Source organism: Diabrotica undecimpunctata, chromosome 10, assembly GCF_040954645.1.
Source record: "Diabrotica undecimpunctata isolate CICGRU chromosome 10, icDiaUnde3, whole genome shotgun sequence".
NCBI classification, from domain to species: domain Eukaryota; kingdom Metazoa; phylum Arthropoda; class Insecta; order Coleoptera; family Chrysomelidae; genus Diabrotica; species Diabrotica undecimpunctata.
In genome coordinates, this window is record NC_092812.1 from 71,851,648 (window position 1) to 71,872,025 (window position 20,378).

Sequence of the window (20,378 nt, forward strand, 5' to 3'; positions counted from 1 at the left end):
ATTCGCGGTTGAAATTGTTTTTTGACGAAAAAATCGACTTTTTTACAGGGTTTTTGAAAATTACTCAAAAAATATGCATTTAATCAAAAAAAAAAACTGTCGATATCAAAATTGTATCTTTTGGAAACAAAATTTGGAAATTTTTAAAAATGAATTAGCTGTATTTATAAAATGATTTTTTTTTTTTTTTTTTTTTTTTTTTTTTTTTTTTTTTCGAAAAATTCGAATCTCCTGCTTGAGAGTATAATAGAGCATTTTCAATGTATATTGAACCGGTTTTTCGGCAGTAATACGTTATAATATGTTCCACTTTCTCCATTCAAATCGAAAGTCTGCGTGTATTGATTGAATATGAAAGAAATAACACGTCCTCTGACAATTTTTATAGAATTATTCAATTGTGTTTATTATAGTAAATAAATTGGTTAGTAAATTAATAATAATAAAGTTAATATCATTAATATTGAGGTTTAAAATGTTTTTATATAATTTTTGACAATAAGGGGTAGTTTAAACCCCTAAAAATAATCAACGCCCTTGACCATGATATAGAATATGAAGAACAGGGTGACATGATCCTGATCCCAAATATTTATGCAAATCGATGAAAGCCGAAATCATTCTTTTAGGATAAATAAATTGTTTATATATAGCTCCAAGAAGGGTGGTTTTAAGGGTTGAAATATTATATTATATCCTAAAGCATAAAACAATCATTAATTAAGTAATACAAACCAAATGTTGACCATATTAAAGTTTAAAATGTTATTTTACAATTAGGTTTGTATTTTTCACCCTTAAAGATCCAAAACCGTACAACGGCTCAATATAGAAAATGAACTTGAGGGTGAAATAAGGCTGATCCCAAATTTTTGTACAAATCGATGCTGAACGAAAAAATTGCGAGGTTTTGCCATTTTTCAGCTTCATTTCCTGTCCTATACTGTAATTTCGCATTTATGAAAGCTTTTTATACATTTTTGTTAATAATAATGTTTTAGTATTTGAAGAAAAACATGAAAGCGGACGGCACACTCGAAACCCTAGTTCCGCCAGCGCCTGTGAAATATCAAGGCCTCCGAAGCCTGCCGATGAATCTCAACAGGATGCCGGCATAAACAAAGAGTCAAGCGACTTACAAACTGAGGAACTACCAGAAGCTATAAGCAGTTCTGTACCTGAACAATATATTTCAGCCGGAAACGGCAGTTTGAAAAGACGCCACCCGTAGACTTAACCTTTAATCTTTGCACAACTTAATATTTAATCTTATATTACTTTTTTTACCGTGGTAGTGAATAGTATCTTAGGTTAGTCCTTAAAATACGAACTCGCAAATTACTATTATTAGTTTAACATAGTTTTTTGTCATTTACTCGAATATTTTTTTTTATATTAAATTAAAGTGTCTCGGCAACTATGGGCCATTGACACTGGTACAAAGTTTATTACAATATGTTTATGTTTACATACATATACACTCTGTTTATATACAAGTTACATTAGCAATCTCATGGACTGTTACGGACTCATTACAATGTTCACAGCGAGCATGGTTTTCAGAAGACATCAGATATCCATGAGTAAGACGAGTGTGACCTATTCTGAGCCTTTTGATAATAATATTGTCTTTTCTGCTCATTTGAGGCATGGTGATGGAGGTAACAGTTGGTTGAATTCTGTTGTTCTGAAGTTGTTGAATTTAGTTTTGTATTTTACACGTTCCAGTCTGTTTGCCAAGTGCTTAGTACGTTGTTCTTGATACTGCTCTTTAGGTCTTGGTGAAGTTGTATGTTTTCCATATTTTCTAAGGAGCATGCCAGTTTTGCTGCATAACCAGCGTTCTCATTTCCATTGATACCAACATGGGATGGTATCCAGATGATAGTTACTGAAACACAATTTTTGACTGCTGTTGGCAGATACTGTGGATGCACTGTACAATGGGATGTATGGAGTATATATTTCTGATTGAGTCAATTGCGGAGAGAGAATCGGTGCATATTGCTAATGATTTCTCATTAGCAATGGGCGAGTCTAATTCCTTGAGTATTCCGTACAGTTCGGCTGTGTGTATACTGCCTCTGGGAGAAAGCCGATATGATGCTACTATTGTATTTGAAGTACTGACGGCACATCCGACGGCCTGTTCTTCTTTGGAGGCATCTGTGTAGAGAATTGTGTCATGACGCTGTGACTGTATAAGTTCCTCAAATGTTTGTACCAAGAGAGTTCTTGGCGTTTCTTCTTTTTTGTATCGGTTCAAGCTGGTAAGGTAGCTTTTTGGTCCACGGGGGAATTCTGGACGTAGTAAACGAGTTTTAGGTCTGTGTCTTTTAGCAAAGTTTTTAAAATTTGTGAGAGAGAATGTTCTCGAGGGTGACTATTAACTGGGACAGGGTGGGGAGTATTAATTAGTTTAATTACTGGGTTTTTTGGATTAACGGAAATTCTAGAGAAGTAAGACAGTAGTAAACGTTGCCGTCTTATAAAAATTGGAAGTTCTGAAGATTCGATATAAAGACTTTCAGAAGTACTTGATTTAAAGGCGCCGAGGCTAATGCGTAAAGAAGTATTGTGAATTGTATTCAGACTTTTAAGGTGAGTGTCGGAAGCAGATATGTAGAGAATGCTTCCGTAATCCAACCTAGAGCGGATCAATGTTCTGTAAATTCTTAAGAGGGCTTTCTCTTCTGCCCCCCATTGATGATGAGCTAGAGTTTTTAAGATATTGATTCTATTTAGGCAGTTTGTTTTTGTATTCTGTATCTGATCTCTCCATGTAAGTCTTTTATCGAATATTACTCCTAATAATTTGAGTTTATCAACCACTTGAAGAGGAGATCCATTTAGGTGAAGTAGAGGAGGGTGAGTGTGATGTCTTCTAGAGAAGTTTATGACTTTAGATTTTTCAGATGAAAATTTGACTCCAATTTTAGTGGACCAGTTATGAAGATTAGACCGTGCTAAGAGTGTTTTGGAGTAAAGAGCATGTGCTCCTTGTAACTTTACCTTGGCAATAAAGAACAAGATCATCTGCGTATATTGAGTATTTTATTGGAGGGAGAACAAGAGAGTTTATATCGTCAATGCTAAGAAGGAATAGTGTAGGGCTGAGAACTGAGCCTTGGGGGACTGCATTTTGTGAGATATGTGATGCAGATGTTTTCCCGTTTGTAAATACTGTGAAAGGTGAGAATATTACCCCCTTAAATTGAGTTGCTCAAGTTTTCTAGTAATAGCAGCTCTGTTTATTGCGTTGAAGGCACTTTCTAAGTCTAAGGCAACTATGATGACGTCATTTTTATTTGATATAGCTTGGGTTATTTCTGTTTGGAGAAGTACCAGGTTATCCATCGTACTTCGATTGGGTTTGAATCCCGACTGTGCTGCATCTATTAGATTGTTTTCTTCAAGAAACCAAAGCAAACGTTTATTTATCATCTTTTCTAGTAGTTTGCACATTATGCATGTTAGTGAGATTGACCTGTAGGCACTGGCAGCGTTAGAAGATGAGACATTTTTTCTGATCGGTATGGTAAGCGACTGTCACCAAAGACTCGGAAAGTTTTGGCTGAACTATATCTTGTAGAGCGCAAGTAGCTTCAAGAGGGTTCCTGTCTGTAGATGTTTGAGAAAGATAGACGGGATGTCATCAGGACCTGCAGATGAGTTTTTCATTGATGAGATTGCCAAATTAAACTCCACTTCTGTAAAGGCAAGATTTATTTGATTGGTTTGGATAGGGTTAGGTGGTGAGTGGTTTGTGGGGTACGAAATGGAGAGTTCAGACTTAGTTTTGTTTTGAAAGTATTTGGTTATCATTCGTAATGACATTATCTCCATCTGTTGTTGCGCATATTTTGCGATATGTGTTTATACCTCTAATTTGTTTAATTTTTGTCCACACTTGGCAGGAGGGGTATCTGAAATGCTGTTAACGATTTTTTTTTTCCAGGATTCTTTTTTGCTTTTCTTCAGAATTCGTTTGGATTTTGTTCGCATTTTCTTAAAATGAATAATGTACTCGAATATTGAACGAAAGAGTTTTACCGAAACGCGAAAAGCAAGGGACAGAAAATTCTTTGATAATTGCTCAAATATGTAACGAATCTGACTTGCAGCATCCGCTAAATATCCCCTGAACCCATTATAAAGAAAATGGATTTGATCTTCGGCAAGTAACTTGTATTATCAGTCGGTATGTAATCTCATGACGTAAAACTCATCTCTTTTAATATTTTCTTACTGTCTTTGAATATGTAAATATTCAATAATCTTTCTGCTACGACAACTTGAAACAAATAACCTACTGTAATATTTCGTTGACGCTCATAGTTCCCAATTTTAATTGGAAGATTCGTTTCTCACAACTTTCCAACTTGGAAAAAGTTTACTAGATTATATTTCGGGCCATAATGCACTGCCAAAAGTACTAAGGCGAATCTGTGAGACAGTGAGAAACAATGGAGTTTGGAGAAGACGATAAAACTTCGAACTTTATAGAATATACCAGGAACCTGATATCGTAAAACATAATTAAGATTATGTTAAGGACGTCTGAGGTGGATAGGACATGTAATCCGGATGGAACAAAATGACCCAGCTAGAAAAACGCTCTTTGATAGACCCATTGGTCAGAGAAGAAAAGGAAGACCCAGAATAAGGTTCCTTGATAACATCAATGAAGACATGACAAATATGGGAATACGTGTTTCGCGGAGAAAGGCGATGCATAGGGTTGACTGGAGAGAAATTCTTGAGGGGGCTAAGACCCACTCAGGGTTGTAAAGGCAGAATGATGATGATAATGTACAGCCATGAATAAATGAACATTCTTTTCCATAAATGAACCAAGTAAAATATGGTCCTGTTGAATATTCGTGTAACATCCGCTGAACCTTTCTTACATAGACAGTGTATCTGATCTTTAGTAAGGAACGTGTATTCCCAGCCGGTATGTAATTACACGAAACAATCCTCCCTTTTTATATTTTCTGAATGTCTTTATGTAGCACGCTATCATAAGCTGATTTAAAATCTATGAAGAGGTGGTAGATATCGATATTGAATTTGTTGGTTTTTTCCAGTATCTGAGAAGAAGCTCGTTTTGAATATGCACTTAGCCGACCATAAAGGGTAGTTGAAAATATTTGCTATACTGTGTTCAGAAAGATTATACCCCTATAGATTATTCATTCCAGTTGATCACCATTTTTGTGTAACGGACAAACCATTCCAATTCACTACTCTTGAGGGTGTTCTGCAGGTATAAAGTCACTTCCTAAAGATTTGTTATATTTTAGATGTTTTATTGTTCTTGTTCTTTATTATAATGTGTCCTTGTAACAAGTAAAATATGGGCCTGTTCAGAGGGCTACTACCCTCTGAAAGTTGGGAGCCAATAATGTAATAACGTTTAATACTAACTGTTGTACATCTTTATTACTTTCTTGTATAATGATAATCTATTCTAAATGCTTAACCTCTATTTCTACCATTAGACCTCGTGCCGCTTGTCTCTTGTCATCATCCTGTCAGGACTTTACCTTCATGAGCTATTCAGCCTCATGACATCTTTTCCTTCCAATAAAATATAGAACTTACAACAATGAACTAAGAATAAAAACATTCTAAAATAAAAACTAATGACAATGCTGATTGCAAAACTAATACATCTCGAGATCATTATATCTAAATGAGAGTTTAATTACCTAATGGTTTACTTCTGGTAGTAAACCGATTCAGTATTTCACTCTCACAGGCCGTTGATGTTGAAGGTCTGTCATTCTGATCGTAATCAAAATCATCTGCTAGGTTAATATGATATTTAGGCATATTACTAGATGGTCACAAGTAATAGCTATTTACCACAGCAGATTTCCATTGCCCATCTTCTCTTATAACCCCTTTATCCCCTTCACTTAATTCTTCTTTTGTAGCTGTATTTCTATCATAGTAGCGCTTGTACAATTTTCTTTTATTATCCAATTTATTTTTACTTTTTAGGTCTACCTGTTCTGGTAAATATTTTTCATGTAAAACTGGAAGTTTGCCTCTAAGTCTACGACTATTCAAGATTCGTGCTGGGGATTTATCTCATCCTAATAGCGGTATGTTCCTATATTATAATAAGGATAACTGAAGATCTTTACACTTTCTGAAAATTTTTTAGCTGTCTGGACGGCTCGTTCTACCTACCCCTTTGCTTTAGGATATCTAGGGCTAGATATCACAAATTCCACTACTTAGAAAATTCTCGGCATTCCTTAGAGCCAAAAGGCATATTATCGGATACGATTTCCAAAGGAATCTCGTGAGTGGCAAACATACTCTTAAACGAATTTAATATTGACTTGTTTGAAAGATGTTTTGGATTGCAACGGAACAATTTCAATCCAGTTTGTGAATTAATCGACTACAAATAAATAAGGTGCTCCTCCAAATTCACAAATATCAGCCGCTAGCATTTGAAATGGCAGTTCTGGGATTTCTCTGAGTATTACCGGCTTTTTAACATTATTTCTCTGATATCTCTCACAATCAACACAATTTCTACCAAGTCCACTTAGTCCTTATTCATATTTTGCCAGAACAACAACTGTCGCTTTTTGCTGTTTTTGTAACCCCAAAGCGTGTTTCATGAAGCAACTTTAACATCCTATGCCGCAAATAATCCGGAAATATAACTCTGTCCCTATAAAATATCTAATCATTTAATGAGTAAACGCCTAGTATTACAATAATTCTTTATTATGTAAGGTACCCTCGAGGCATATGACGACCACCATTTTTCATAAAAATCTTTTGAAATCATTTCAAGAGTCTTATCCTGTTTAGTTGCAGCTATAAATTCCTCTGTTATATTTAATGTATGCACTATTTCCGTTACAAAAGCATCATCCTCTACATTTTCCTTCAACAAATTTCGAGACAACAAATCAGCTATTAGCATTTCCTTGCCTGGCTTATATTCTACATTTAAGTCATATTTTAATAATTTCACCTTTATACGTTGTAGATTAGGAAAGTCTAGTTCTGCTATGCCTATCTTCATTATCGAAATCAATGGCTTATGATGTGAGAAAACCTTAACTTCTCTACCATAAATATAATTATGAAATTTAGCACCAGATAATAGGATTGCATTTAGTTCCTTTCCCATCTGGCTAAATCTGGTTTTACAATCGGTTAAAGATCTAGAAGCAAAATATATAGCCGTTCTAATACTTTATTAAGGATTCTATCATGTTCTTTAAGACTGTCTGCAAATATTAAAAGATCATCAAAATAGATGGGGCACATACATCAATATCACCAAAGTTTTCTTAGTTCAAAGTTACTCGTTTTTCTCTTACTTCAAAGTATTCTTTCTTTGAAGTAAGAGAAAAACGATTCTTTGAAAAAATTCAGGAGCAATATTTAGTCCGAATGGAAGACCGAGAGAGTTAATAACTGTCATCTGCGCTTAGCTAAAATTGTTTATATAGATTCCGTTAACTTAAATTCCTTCCTCCATATTCTCCAGCCCTTTTGTCAAAATTTGTTATATTGGGCAGAGGGGGAGAAAGTGCACAACCCTGTCGTACTCCCTGTTTTATCTGAAAGTTACATGTTATTTATTAAAAAAAGTTATTGAGTTGACTGGTTCAACATTTTGTGAAAGCGAGTTTTATTTTTAAGGAATGACCTGTAAAATATTTCTTAGTTAATTTACATACATTAGTATATTTTAACTTAATTTTGAATAATTTACTTATAACGAAGTGATATTTTATTTTCTAGAATATTAAATATGAAATAATTTTAAAAAATCTACAGATTTGCTAAATTTATTCTTATAGATTAGTTGCATGCAAAAGCAACATTGCTACTGGATTTTTAGACTAAAAGGATCAAATAAGTCAATTGATTAAGCTGCAGGTTTCAAAAATGCCTTAGTAAATATTATAAATAAATGCATGATGCAATATAAATTATATTTTTTTAAAATTTCGTTCGCTATATACATATCAGTCTTGACAAATACACAGAATACTAGCAAGAAACCGAAATGCTTTAAAATTAAATTATATCCCTACTGTCATCCTTTTGGTCTGAAATATATACCCACTTAAACACCAGCTCTTAGTTAAATCAAGTAAAAATATTTCTTAGCAACTTTAGCCGAATTAAAAAATTTTAGCCAGAGGAACTAGGACCTAAACTTTTTTTATATCGAATTAAAAATACTCGTTTTAGTGTGAAACTCCTGATTCCTCGTTTTGAATACTCATTTTTTTAATTGCGTCGTCAGGTTTTTACAATTATTTTGTATACTTAAATATAATTTGACTGGTTTGAATCAGTTTCTTTCAGTTCTAGACTCTACTGCTATTCAAAATTTGATTGTTTTCTAAATACACTGGCAATCATTGCTATGTTTTTAGGAATATCCTTAATTTATTAAATATTTGACATAACTTCTGGTCTATAAAACGTAAAAGCCGCTTTACACCAATAATAAATTCAGAAAGTAGTTTTTAGGTCAAACTGGACGTGAGCAAAGCACAATTTGACATCCAATTCTGCCGTTGTTGAGTTCACGAATTAATGCATGAAAAATGGACAGAATAGAACTGGTCTTATTTTTTTCAATTGTTTCACGTGAATTCAGTGTTACCAACATGTGCCGATTTGGCGCGAAGTAGGATTAATGTTTACTGGTTTATTATTGAATGTTACTTGATTTGCACTTCGAATGTACCGCTGGTAAATGTAACTCCGTGTGAAAAACTGACTTTATACATTAATATGTGACCGCTTATAAGCATTATGTCCCGCTCGCTATGCTGTACCACTGATCTCGTTCCTGTATTTTTTTGTGTGCTGTCGTCTTGAGATGCTTTTATGGAAAGAGCAGAGCAAGAATTTATAGAGAAATCGTCTTAAAACATATGATGGCGTGAACAATTATTGATATTGATCTTTTCATGTTAAAGTTGCGTGGTGAGTTCAAGTTTTTGAGCATATTTTATTTTTGGAATTTTTATTAAAAAATATTGAATTCTGTGTAAAAGAGATAAGATTATTAATCATAAAATAAAATACAAAAGATAAATATACATATTATTCACTAAAACAAACAATAACAAATAACATCCATTAATACAATCGTTAGTACTACTGAAAATAGTGAAAACTTTATTTGAAGTCAAACAAACTTTTACTTCTAAGATGATCACGAATATATTGACAAAGAAATTAATGAATAAGTACATTAATTTTTTCGTAAATTTATTGTTGGCGTAAAGCCCACTTTACATAATCAGTTTTTGCATTTCTAAAATAAGGCATTTGTATACCTTAATGCATAATATCTTATGCATCTTAATCTGAGATAAAAGATGTAGATAATATATAATTAGGTCAAGACAAACATTAAAATAGGATCGTGTGGCGTACAAAACCGAATCTATATAAAAAAATTACAAAATGTACCAAATATAAATCAGACGTACACCCGGAAAGAAAAGTACTATACGGTGACAGTCTGGGAATGGCTCGCGGCTAGACAAAACAGTGGAGATGGTCGTGCGGTCCACAAAACAAAAAAAATCCGAAGTTATATCAGGGGCGCCAGGTAAATTGGCCCACAGCCTTCCCTACGTTGCTATTCAATAAACCACCAACTTACCAATAGGTTTACTACTAAAATACTAAGTAACAGTATACAACCTGAATAAATAAAAAAATAAATGAAATTGTCAGATTAGAATTTAGTCAATTTTAATAAATAGATTCCCAAGATAGTTGAAAATAAATACATACATATTACATATTACAATATTATTTAACTTTACCATAGGCTTAATAAAAAAAATAATATAAAAATGCGGCTTCTACTTGCCTAACAAAAATTCATAAGTTATTTCTATTTAACAGAACAAAATGAAAGGTAAGACGTATCAAAAGTACCGGACGCTAAGGGGTGTGCGGTTCAATACCAACCAAAAAAAAAAAAATAATTAACGCAAATAGGACACCACGTGAGCTCAAGTGCGTGCGCAGAAAATAATATAAAAAATAAATCTCAAATATATAACCCCCCCTTAGACGCAGTTTACAAAATTAAAATAGGTATGTGTAAATATTGAATTAATAAAATAAACCGCAAATTATCTTTAAAAAAAAATCTGTAAAGTATTTGTAAATATGAAAATAAAAACTAACAGCAAATAATCTTTAAAAAAAACTATTGTATTCCGCAAACCAAATTAGACGGCGCTTAAATCTTCCGTTGAAAATTAATTATTATCGATCCATACCTCGAATTTTCATATACTTCACCGCGTGGAATTCCAGTTATAGTTCAGCGTGTCTTCAATCCAAAATCCCATACGATTGCCGATGTACATAGACTTGTGTGACAATGTTGAAAAGTTGAAAATTACAGCCAGACGGAAAAATACGAAGAAGAAGAAGCAGAAAAAAACAAACAAACCAACCAACCCTGAAGCAAGAAAACATTAATTACCATCTGTGTCTAAAATAATTATTTGGAAATAAATATATTGATTTTAACACTTTGTTTATCTGCCTTTTGGCGATAATGGAGCAATACAAAAAAAAACTTGTCTCCGAACTTGAATGTATGAAAACTGATAAAAATGTGAATAGCTTTTTAGAGATGGGATAAAAAAATAACTACAACTTTTTAATTAATTAAAAACGAAATGTTCTAACACTCACCCTTCTTAGCCAGATTAGGGGTTTGAAATATCCCAAATTGGACCGAAGCGTAGCCGGCTATTTGGACTCGTGATTAAGGCTAATTTCTTGATCTAAATACGACTCCCGGTATTCACGTGTACTGTAGATCCGCTTTTTTTAGCGAAATTGTGGATATTCCAAAAAAAAAACCCTTCCACGAAGGCAGCAAATCCCCTTGAATATCCACACGGTTCGGACTAGTCCAGATCCCACATGGAACAGCAGCAAAAGCAAAAAACAAAATGCCGTTTTTAATCTAGCCCAACCTTTCAGTTACACCGTCAAACCTGGAATCACTTTCTTTCCGTCGTCTTTCCGAACACTTGACAACTTGACACACGGAGGTCACCGAATAATACCGAGATTCAAAAATTTCAATTTTATGATCCCAATTCTTCCAAGATAACTCTAGAAAGAACGATCTAAATTAGTTTCTTCACAAAAAAGAGGACGTGTTCCCTTAACTTCAGCACAATTTGCCAGACATTACCCCTATTTGAAAATTACTAATTTTATTTTCGCCACCTTGCTTATAATATATTATAGGCAACCGCTCTTACACGTCCTGAATTATTTAAATTTTGATAAAATAGAGGTGGGACTTTTTACTTTAAATTTGGAACGTAACAACACCTCCCTTTCCCAGAGGAAAATTTACGAGGAAAAACTAGACGAAGAAAATTTTCCCTCGCGCTAGCGACACACTACCTAAACTCTGAGCGAAGTCCACACAATCCACACAATCATCATCCACACCGTCTTCACCATGCGCAAGTACTTGGACAACGAAAGACATACCAATCTCAAACCACACGCACAAAGCAACAACTTACTTACAACACTTACTCCACTTCCACACAACAGTCATCTCTCATCGTATGAGATCAAGTAGAATAGTTTCAAATTTCCAACGTCAATCTGACAACACTGATTTGGTCGGTTACTGGATGTTGCCCTTATTCGCGACCTCCCAGCTCTGGGGCATCGCTAGTACTTCACTATACCTCGCATAACATGAGTCCATAAGAAACTCTCCACCATTCCACTCTTACTGATACTGCGAGAAACATCTACCGAAACAGTAGTGTAATTCCAATTGTTCATTAAAATAAAAATGAGATAGGTCTTTCAGAATTTAAATCCGTATACAACGAAATTTAGTGAATCATCCAAAACTAAGCTATTATAAAACAAGATTCACCAAAACATAATTATGTGGCTTCGAAAAAATCCCAATTAAATAGAATGGCTTACTAACATCAAAACAAATCCCAACGCCATATCATCGAAGACAACATATTTCTGACCAAACCTAAGTGACATTCAATTCCATAAATCAAAAGAAATTAAGGCTACCGCAACCCTACGACTTCGTATTGGCTACCTAACACAAAAAAAAACGAATCGGTTGACCATCCAAATACATCCTAAGAACCGATCATAGCCAACACTCAGTCATCCTTCACGGACACAACAAAAAAAATAAATACAACCAATTTCAGAAGACTAACTAAATTTACTTAGACTAGACAAAACTTTGCTAGTCCGTTCTACTCCGACCTAAATCCTATCGGGATCACCAGTCGGGTTACTAATCCTTAAATCCTTAATATTCCAAATACCTTGATCCTTGCCATTTTCATCCTCTAAACTATATGTCCAGGGGGAAACTTTCTTCTTCACGAAGTAGGGTCCTATCCATCTAGGAGCTAACTTTTTCGTGAAATATTTAGCGGCATCTGACAACACAAAATTTCTCCGCCATACTGACTGATGGGGCTGAAATTCCTCTGGACGTCTCCGTAGATTATAGGTCTTCTCACACTTAGCCGAAGCTTTATCTAAACGTTTTCTAACATCAACAAATAATTCCTGGAGTCCACGCGATCGATTATATCCCATTTTAGCTACTTCGTCCTCCGGGTCTCCGAGTTTGTCCTTTCGGGAAAAATCTCGTCCATCCACTACCATCTTCCGACCGAAATTTATGAAGTAGGGATCTTGACCAGTCGACTCGTGGTATGCAGTGCGCGTAGCACATGCTAGTTTGGCCAAATTTTCATCCCACTTCCTATGGTTGTCAGCTATATAAGTTGCCATCATTGTTTTAAGGGTTCGGTTATAGCGTTCAGATGGATTGCACTGTGGATGATACAACGCATTATAACGAACTGAGACACCATAGGTTTCCATCATTTTCTTGAAAATACCCGAAGTATACTGGACACCATTATCACATAGTAACAGACGTGGAACTCCAAATACGAGAAAAACTTCTTCTTCTATTTTCTTAACGACATGCACGGCTTTTGAGGATCGCAACGGAAATACCAAAGAAAATTTACTAAACACATCCATTACCACTAAGATAAACTTATAGCCTTGAGTTGATCTTGGGAAAGGTCCCATAAGATCGGTTGCTACTATCTCCCATGGTTGAGTAGCTTTAGGTTGAGGAGTCATAAAGCCTTTGGGCTTACCTTGTTCCACCTTATGCATGGCACACAGTGAGCAACGTCCAACGTAACGAGACACATCACTCCGCAGTTTCGGCCAAAAATACTTCTCGTTAATACGCTTATAAGTTTTCAGGATCCCCATATGACCTGCTAAAGGACTATCATGACACAACTTCAGCACTTCCAATCGTTGACCCTTAGGAACGACTTCCTTCCAATTGTCCACTTCCTCGACCAAAAATCCATGACTGGGACGGATGTATTTATAAAGTTTGCCACCAGACATTCTCCACTGAGGATACTTCAAGGGATTAGACTCGATTTTTCTACAAAGTTTATCATACCAACTATCACCACTAGGAAGCGGTACAACCTCTTCAACCATATCAAGCACGGGAACTGAACGAGATAACAAATCGGGGACAACATGTTCTTTTCCTTTCCGATGCACAATCTTAAAGTCATATTGTTGCAATCTTACCGCCCATCGAGCTAATCTTCCAGTAGGATCCTTCAAATTTTGAAGCCATACGAGGGATGCGTGATCAGTCACGACCGTAAAAGGAACACCCTCCAAATAAGGACGCAGTTTTTCGACTGCCCATAACACAGCTAAACATTCTCGTTCCGTCGTGGAAAAATTCCTTTCTTGACGCGTTAGTGATCTGCTCAGGAAACTAATTACTTCGTCACCATCCGGGCCTGGCTGCAATAACACGGCGCCCACTCCATATCCTGAGGCATCACATTGGACAACAAAAGGCAAATTGTAGTCAGGACAATTAAGTATCGGAGCAGAAACTAGACATTCTTTTATTTTCTGAAAAGATTCTTCACAACTCGGGGTCCAATTGAATTTTCTTCCTTTCTTCAATATCGCTGTAATTGGAGCTAGTAGTGTCGCAAAGGAAGGAATAAATCTTCGATACCAGGAAAATGTGCCTATGATGCTACGAACTTCCTTGACGGATGTGGGCGTTGGGATACGTAGCATAGCCTTGACCTTATCACCATCAACATGTAGTCCATTCCTATCAACCACATGACCCAAATACTTTAGTTCCGGTCTACAAAATTGACATTTATCCCAGCTAACGGTTAACTTAGCTTCTCTCAAGCGTCTAAAGACTTCCTCTAAGATCCTTACATGTTCTTCAATAGACTTTGTCACGATGACCACGTCATCCAAGTAAGTAAAAACATAGGGTTCCAACTCCGGACCGAGGACACGATCTATCAACCTCTGCCATGTAGCCGGGGCATTATGTAATCCAAAAGGCATTCTGCAAAACTGAAAAAGACCTCGACCAGGAACCGTAAAAGCAGTATAAGGCCTGGAAGCCTTAGCAACAGGTACCTGCCAATACGCCGACTTAATGTCTATGGTGGAAAGATAATGCGCGTTCTTCAATTTATTTAAAATATTAGAGATGTACGGTAATGGGTAGCCATCCCTCTCTGTTACGGCATTAAGCTTTCGATAGTCTACGCAGAACCTCCATTTTGGTTCTTCACCTTCTGGAACCTTTTTCTTCACCAAGAGAATCGGGGACGACCAAGCACTATTCGATCGCTCCACTACTCCTTTCGCCAACATATCTTCTAGCTCTTTATCAATATGGCTTTGGATTACTGGGGATACAGGATAGTAACGTTGTTTTATGGGTGCAGATTTACAAACAATCACATGCTCAGTGACATCAGTACAACCAAGAGAAGTGCCCATTAGTTCACGACTTCTATTAATAACTTCATCCAATTGCGACTTCTCTGCATCGGTCAAAATAGTTTGACCTCGGAGATGATCCACTGAACCTACCATTGCTGGAGCGTCCGAAAAATACCATTCGTTATGCCTCAAATCTGGAACGATACCCATAACACGCCAAAAATCAGATCCTAAAATCAGAATGTGCGGTACGTCCAAAATAACTAATACTGGCAAGACACGCAAGCGATCCCTAACCATGAAAGGTACTAAACATTCCCCCAACGATTCACACATCTGACCATTCGCCACTCTACAAACGGTCTTCTTCGAAGTATCCAACTCTAAACCCAAGTTTTGTAAAAATTTCCAACCAGTTCTTCCTACAATGGTCTTTGAAGCACCAGAATCCAATAATCCCAAAATTTCCTTTCCTAAGACTTTAACTTTCAAATATGGACGTTCATCTCCTTCGGAATGATGTAAAATAAAGTCTAAAATAGGACGTAGGTTGGTCGAGTCAACGTCGGCAACACCTCTTCGACCAGTTAGGTGCGCTTCCTTCCGTTTCCCGAATTACACGAAGGACAAGTTCTGACTGTAAACCCTTCTTTCTTACACTTAAAACAGTGAACAGCCTCCTTCTTCATTAGACACCCTACTGCCTTATGGCCTGACTGATTACAACGATAACAGATTAAAGTCCTAAACTTTCCTCTAGCCGACTCCGATTCGGATGAAGCAACAGGACCCTCACTAACACTACTACAACTTTCAGCATCCACACTAATATAAGCTAGGTCCTTTTCCAAAGTATTCATTTTCCTACTATTCGGTTCAACATAGTTCCTAATACAATCACGTCTTTCCTCCATACTGCGACATAGAACACGAAGTTCCTCCAAGGTAGCTGGCAAAGGATCACGTAATCTATCTTGATAGAACGGATGCAAATTCCTAATAACTATAGACAATTTAACTTCCTCTGGAACATGACAACGCAAGCGATTAAAGTAACTATTCATTATTGCCAAGTAAACTCCAATAGTCTCAGACGAATGCTGAGTTCTCCTCCGAAGCTCTTCAAAAAGCGCTTCCCCATGGTGAGCTGACAGGTACTCCCTACGAAACTCTTCAACTAATTCAGCCCAACTCCCTACACGTAGACGAACATCTTTATAAAACTGATAGGCTTTATCCGAAAATAAATCTATACCTGATTCCAAAAGTATACTATCTGGTACATGACGAGCGAGACTCAATTCATTCACCATCTCAAAAAATGCAGAAATAGACATACCCCTAGCAGAACCTGAAAACTTTTCTATTCCCCATTTATGAGGAAGTATCATCCCAGAAGAAAAACTAGAGACAGACCCTGAAAAAACATTATTACCAGCTTGTGACATCGCTCCAGGAGAAGAAGCATGAACTTGTCCTACCCCTGCCTGAAAAGACTGATTTAAAACCGAAATCACATCGAGCGCTACTGGTACCGAACCAGATCCGATTGGATGCTGCTTATCATGTAAATCCTGTGACAACTTCAAAATCTCAGCAAGAAAGTCTGACTTAACAACCTGGGCTGCGTCTGCATCATCACCTGTTGGCAATACCATAAGATCAATTCTCCCCAAGACATGGTTAATCTGTGTCCGCAATCTCAAGGACTCAGCACAAGTAGGAGTTCCGGCAAACTTTCCAACAGCCGTATTCAGCTCCGCAAGTTTAGTCTCGATTGCAGTTTTATCCTGTGAAAAGGTGAATGGGTGCTCAGGATATCTAAAGCTTTCATTTGCTGCCTCACGACTAAGTGCATCAGACAGACTAGACCTCATAGACTCAACAGTGCCAGTAGACACTCCACGAATTTTGAGTTCATATTCCAGTTCCTCTTTCCTTAAGTAGTTGGGTACAAGTTTTCGCACCATCTTGCCAAAGTTCAAAATTTAAAAAAATGTATCAACCGAAAGGAGCAAATATTCAAACAAAATCAAGATATAAGTAAAAATATTAACACACAGGTACAGTTTACTTTATTAATAGGAGCAAACCAAAAGCAAAATAAAAGTAATAGTCGCTTTATTCAATCTATAAAATTTCACAAAAGATTTTCAAAATTTCATTGTTTCAGAACAAATTACAAGTCACAACATAATCTCAAAAAAAGATTTTACATTCCCTAACATAAGTAAGTTAAACCACAATGTAGAATTTCGAAGTCCAACTTCTCAAAAAAAATAAATTTGAACTCCAACTGAAATAGAAATATTTCAAAGTCCTAATATATCCATAATTCTTCTAAGTTCCACAACACCACTTCAAAGTATCTTCTTTTAAGTTCCATTTTTGGCTTCTTCCAACTTCACGTCACACAAAAAAAAAACTAGTAAGCACTTCTTGGCATACACTTCCACTAAACACGAAGTTCTAAGACTACTACTAAGTGCAAAACCAGTGGTAAAGTAAATAAATCGAAGTTAGTCAATTAAAGCCCAAACACGTTAGGTTAACTAATTAAAAGGAATCTACACAAGGGGTTGACAAAAAAAGGTTAATTAATTAAGTGCCCCACGTTGGGCGCCAAAATATGTGGCGTACAAAACCGAATCTATATAAAAAAATTACAAAATGTACCAAATATAAATCAGACGTACACCCGGAAAGAAAAGTACTATACGGTGACAGTCTGGGAATGGCTCGCGGCTAGACAAAACAGTGGAGATGGTCGTGCGGTCCACAAAACAAAAAAAATCCGAAGTTATATCAGGGGCGCCAGGTAAATTGGCCCACAGCCTTCCCTACGTTGCTATTCAATAAACCACCAACTTACCAATAGGTTTACTACTAAAATACTAAGTAACAGTATACAACCTGAATAAATAAAAAAATAAATGAAATTGTCAGATTAGAATTTAGTCAATTTTAATAAATAGATTCCCAAGATAGTTGAAAATAAATACATACATATTACATATTACAATATTATTTAACTTTACCATAGGCTTAATAAAAAAAATAATATAAAAATGCGGCTTCTACTTGCCTAACAAAAATTCATAAGTTATTTCTATTTAACAGAACAAAATGAAAGGTAAGACGTATCAAAAGTACCGGACGCTAAGGGGTGTGCGGTTCAATACCAACCAAAAAAAAAAAAAATAATTAACGCAAATAGGACACCACGTGAGCTCAAGTGCGTGCGCAGAAAATAATATAAAAAATAAATCTCAAATATATAACCCCCCCTTAGACGCAGTTTACAAAATTAAAATAGGTATGTGTAAATATTGAATTAATAAAATAAACCGCAAATTATCTTTAAAAAAAAATCTGTAAAGTATTTGTAAATATGAAAATAAAAACTAACAGCAAATAATCTTTAAAAAAAACTATTGTATTCCGCAAACCAAATTAGACGGCGCTTAAATCTTCCGTTGAAAATTAATTATTATCGATCCATACCTCGAATTTTCATATACTTCACCGCGTGGAATTCCAGTTATAGTTCAGCGTGTCTTCAATCCAAAATCCCATACGATTGCCGATGTACATAGACTTGTGTGACAATGTTGAAAAGTTGAAAATTACAGCCAGACGGAAAAATACGAAGAAGAAGAAGCAGAAAAAAACAAACAAACCAACCAACCCTGAAGCAAGAAAACATTAATTACCATCTGTGTCTAAAATAATTATTTGGAAATAAATATATTGATTTTAACACTTTGTTTATCTGCCTTTTGGCGATAATGGAGCAATACAAAAAAAAACTTGTCTCCGAACTTGAATGTATGAAAACTGATAAAAATGTGAATAGCTTTTTAGAGATGGGATAAAAAAATAACTACAACTTTTTAATTAATTAAAAACGAAATGTTCTAACACTCACCCTTCTTAGCCAGATTAGGGGTTTGAAATATCCCAAATTGGACCGAAGCGTAGCCGGCTATTTGGACTCGTGATTAAGGCTAATTTCTTGATCTAAATACGACTCCCGGTATTCACGTGTACTGTAGATCCGCTTTTTTTAGCGAAATTGTGGATATTCCAAAAAAAAAACCCTTCCACGAAGGCAGCAAATCCCCTTGAATATCCACACGGTTCGGACTAGTCCAGATCCCACATGGAACAGCAGCAAAAGCAAAAAACAAAATGCCGTTTTTAATCTAGCCCAACCTTTCAGTTACACCGTCAAACCTGGAATCACTTTCTTTCCGTCGTCTTTCCGAACACTTGACAACTTGACACACGGAGGTCACCGAATAATACCGAGATTCAAAAATTTCAATTTTATGATCCCAATTCTTCCAAGATAACTCTAGAAAGAACGATCTAAATTAGTTTCTTCACAAAAAAGAGGACGTGTTCCCTTAACTTCAGCACAATTTGCCAGACATTACCCCTATTTGAAAATTACTAATTTTATTTTCGCCACCTTGCTTATAATATATTATAGGCAACCGCTCTTACACGTCCTGAATTATTTAAATTTTGATAAAATAGAGGTGGGACTTTTTACTTTAAATTTGGAACGTAACAATCGCTTCTCCACAATCGCAAAGGACCGATGGTTGTTAGGTTATGTTTTGACAAGAGAATTGTCTTTTATTCTCAGTCAAACATTAATTCTATTTCATAACATCTTTCTGTCAACGTTTAGTAAAGATGCAACAGTTCTGTGTAAGATTTTAACTGAAAGTTAATAAAAGGCAAACAAAATACGTGAATTTCCTATCTTTTATTACAGATATCGTATCGTTACAAGTATCATGCTGTTAAAAACACGCGGCTTGTAAGTAGTTACCAGGAAAATAAATGTTGACACAAAAAAGAATCTAGTGAAATTTTTAATATTTTTTGATGTATAAAGCAATCTTTTCCAACTACTGTTTTTAGTTTTTAAACAAGCATTAAATATACTTAAATATAGGCATATACAAAAGACTTGTCGCTCAAAAGCATTTGGATAGAACACTAATAAATGACATTAATCGTCCATGTGCAATAGTCCCTCCATTTTTGGTAGCATTAGGTTTTTATACCCTAATATTGAACTTACATTTGTAACTAGAAGGCTTTGACATACTTAGCTTACAAGTAGAAGCTTAATTTTATCTTTTAAAGATCTCTTAATGAGAATTCTTATTGCTAAAGACAAGAAGTGGCCAGTTAATATAGTATTTAAAATGTGATGGGTATGTCCAAAAACCTTAGCAGTCAAGAATGAATGAATTGAAAGAACGAGATTCTCCTTACACAAATACTGAAAGAAAAGTTCCTCACATTAATACTTTATGTCCTATTATACATCTAATCAATAGAAGGCAAACCGCTGCAAAATTGTTTTCAACTGTATCTCCAAAATATATTAAAGAATATGTCACAGTATTTCCATAATTGAATAAAATCGACATTAGTGACATGTAATATTTAATATTGGCTTCGAAATTCTAAAAATA

At 35.5% G+C, this 20,378-nt stretch overlaps 1 protein-coding gene across 1 annotated transcript in view; it reads left to right on the forward strand.

Moving 5' to 3' along the window:
- LOC140452405 (solute carrier organic anion transporter family member 3A1-like) overlaps positions 1-12,616 on the forward strand; it is a 174,141-nt gene extending 161,525 nt beyond the window's left edge. Inside the window, exon 11 of the mRNA XM_072546634.1 lies at positions 1,002-12,616. Within this exon, the coding sequence (XP_072402735.1) occupies positions 1,002-1,231 (230 nt within the window). The 3' untranslated portion in view covers positions 1,232-12,616. The remainder of the gene's footprint in view (positions 1-1,001) is intronic.
- Positions 12,617-20,378: the final 7,762 nt, after the last annotated feature.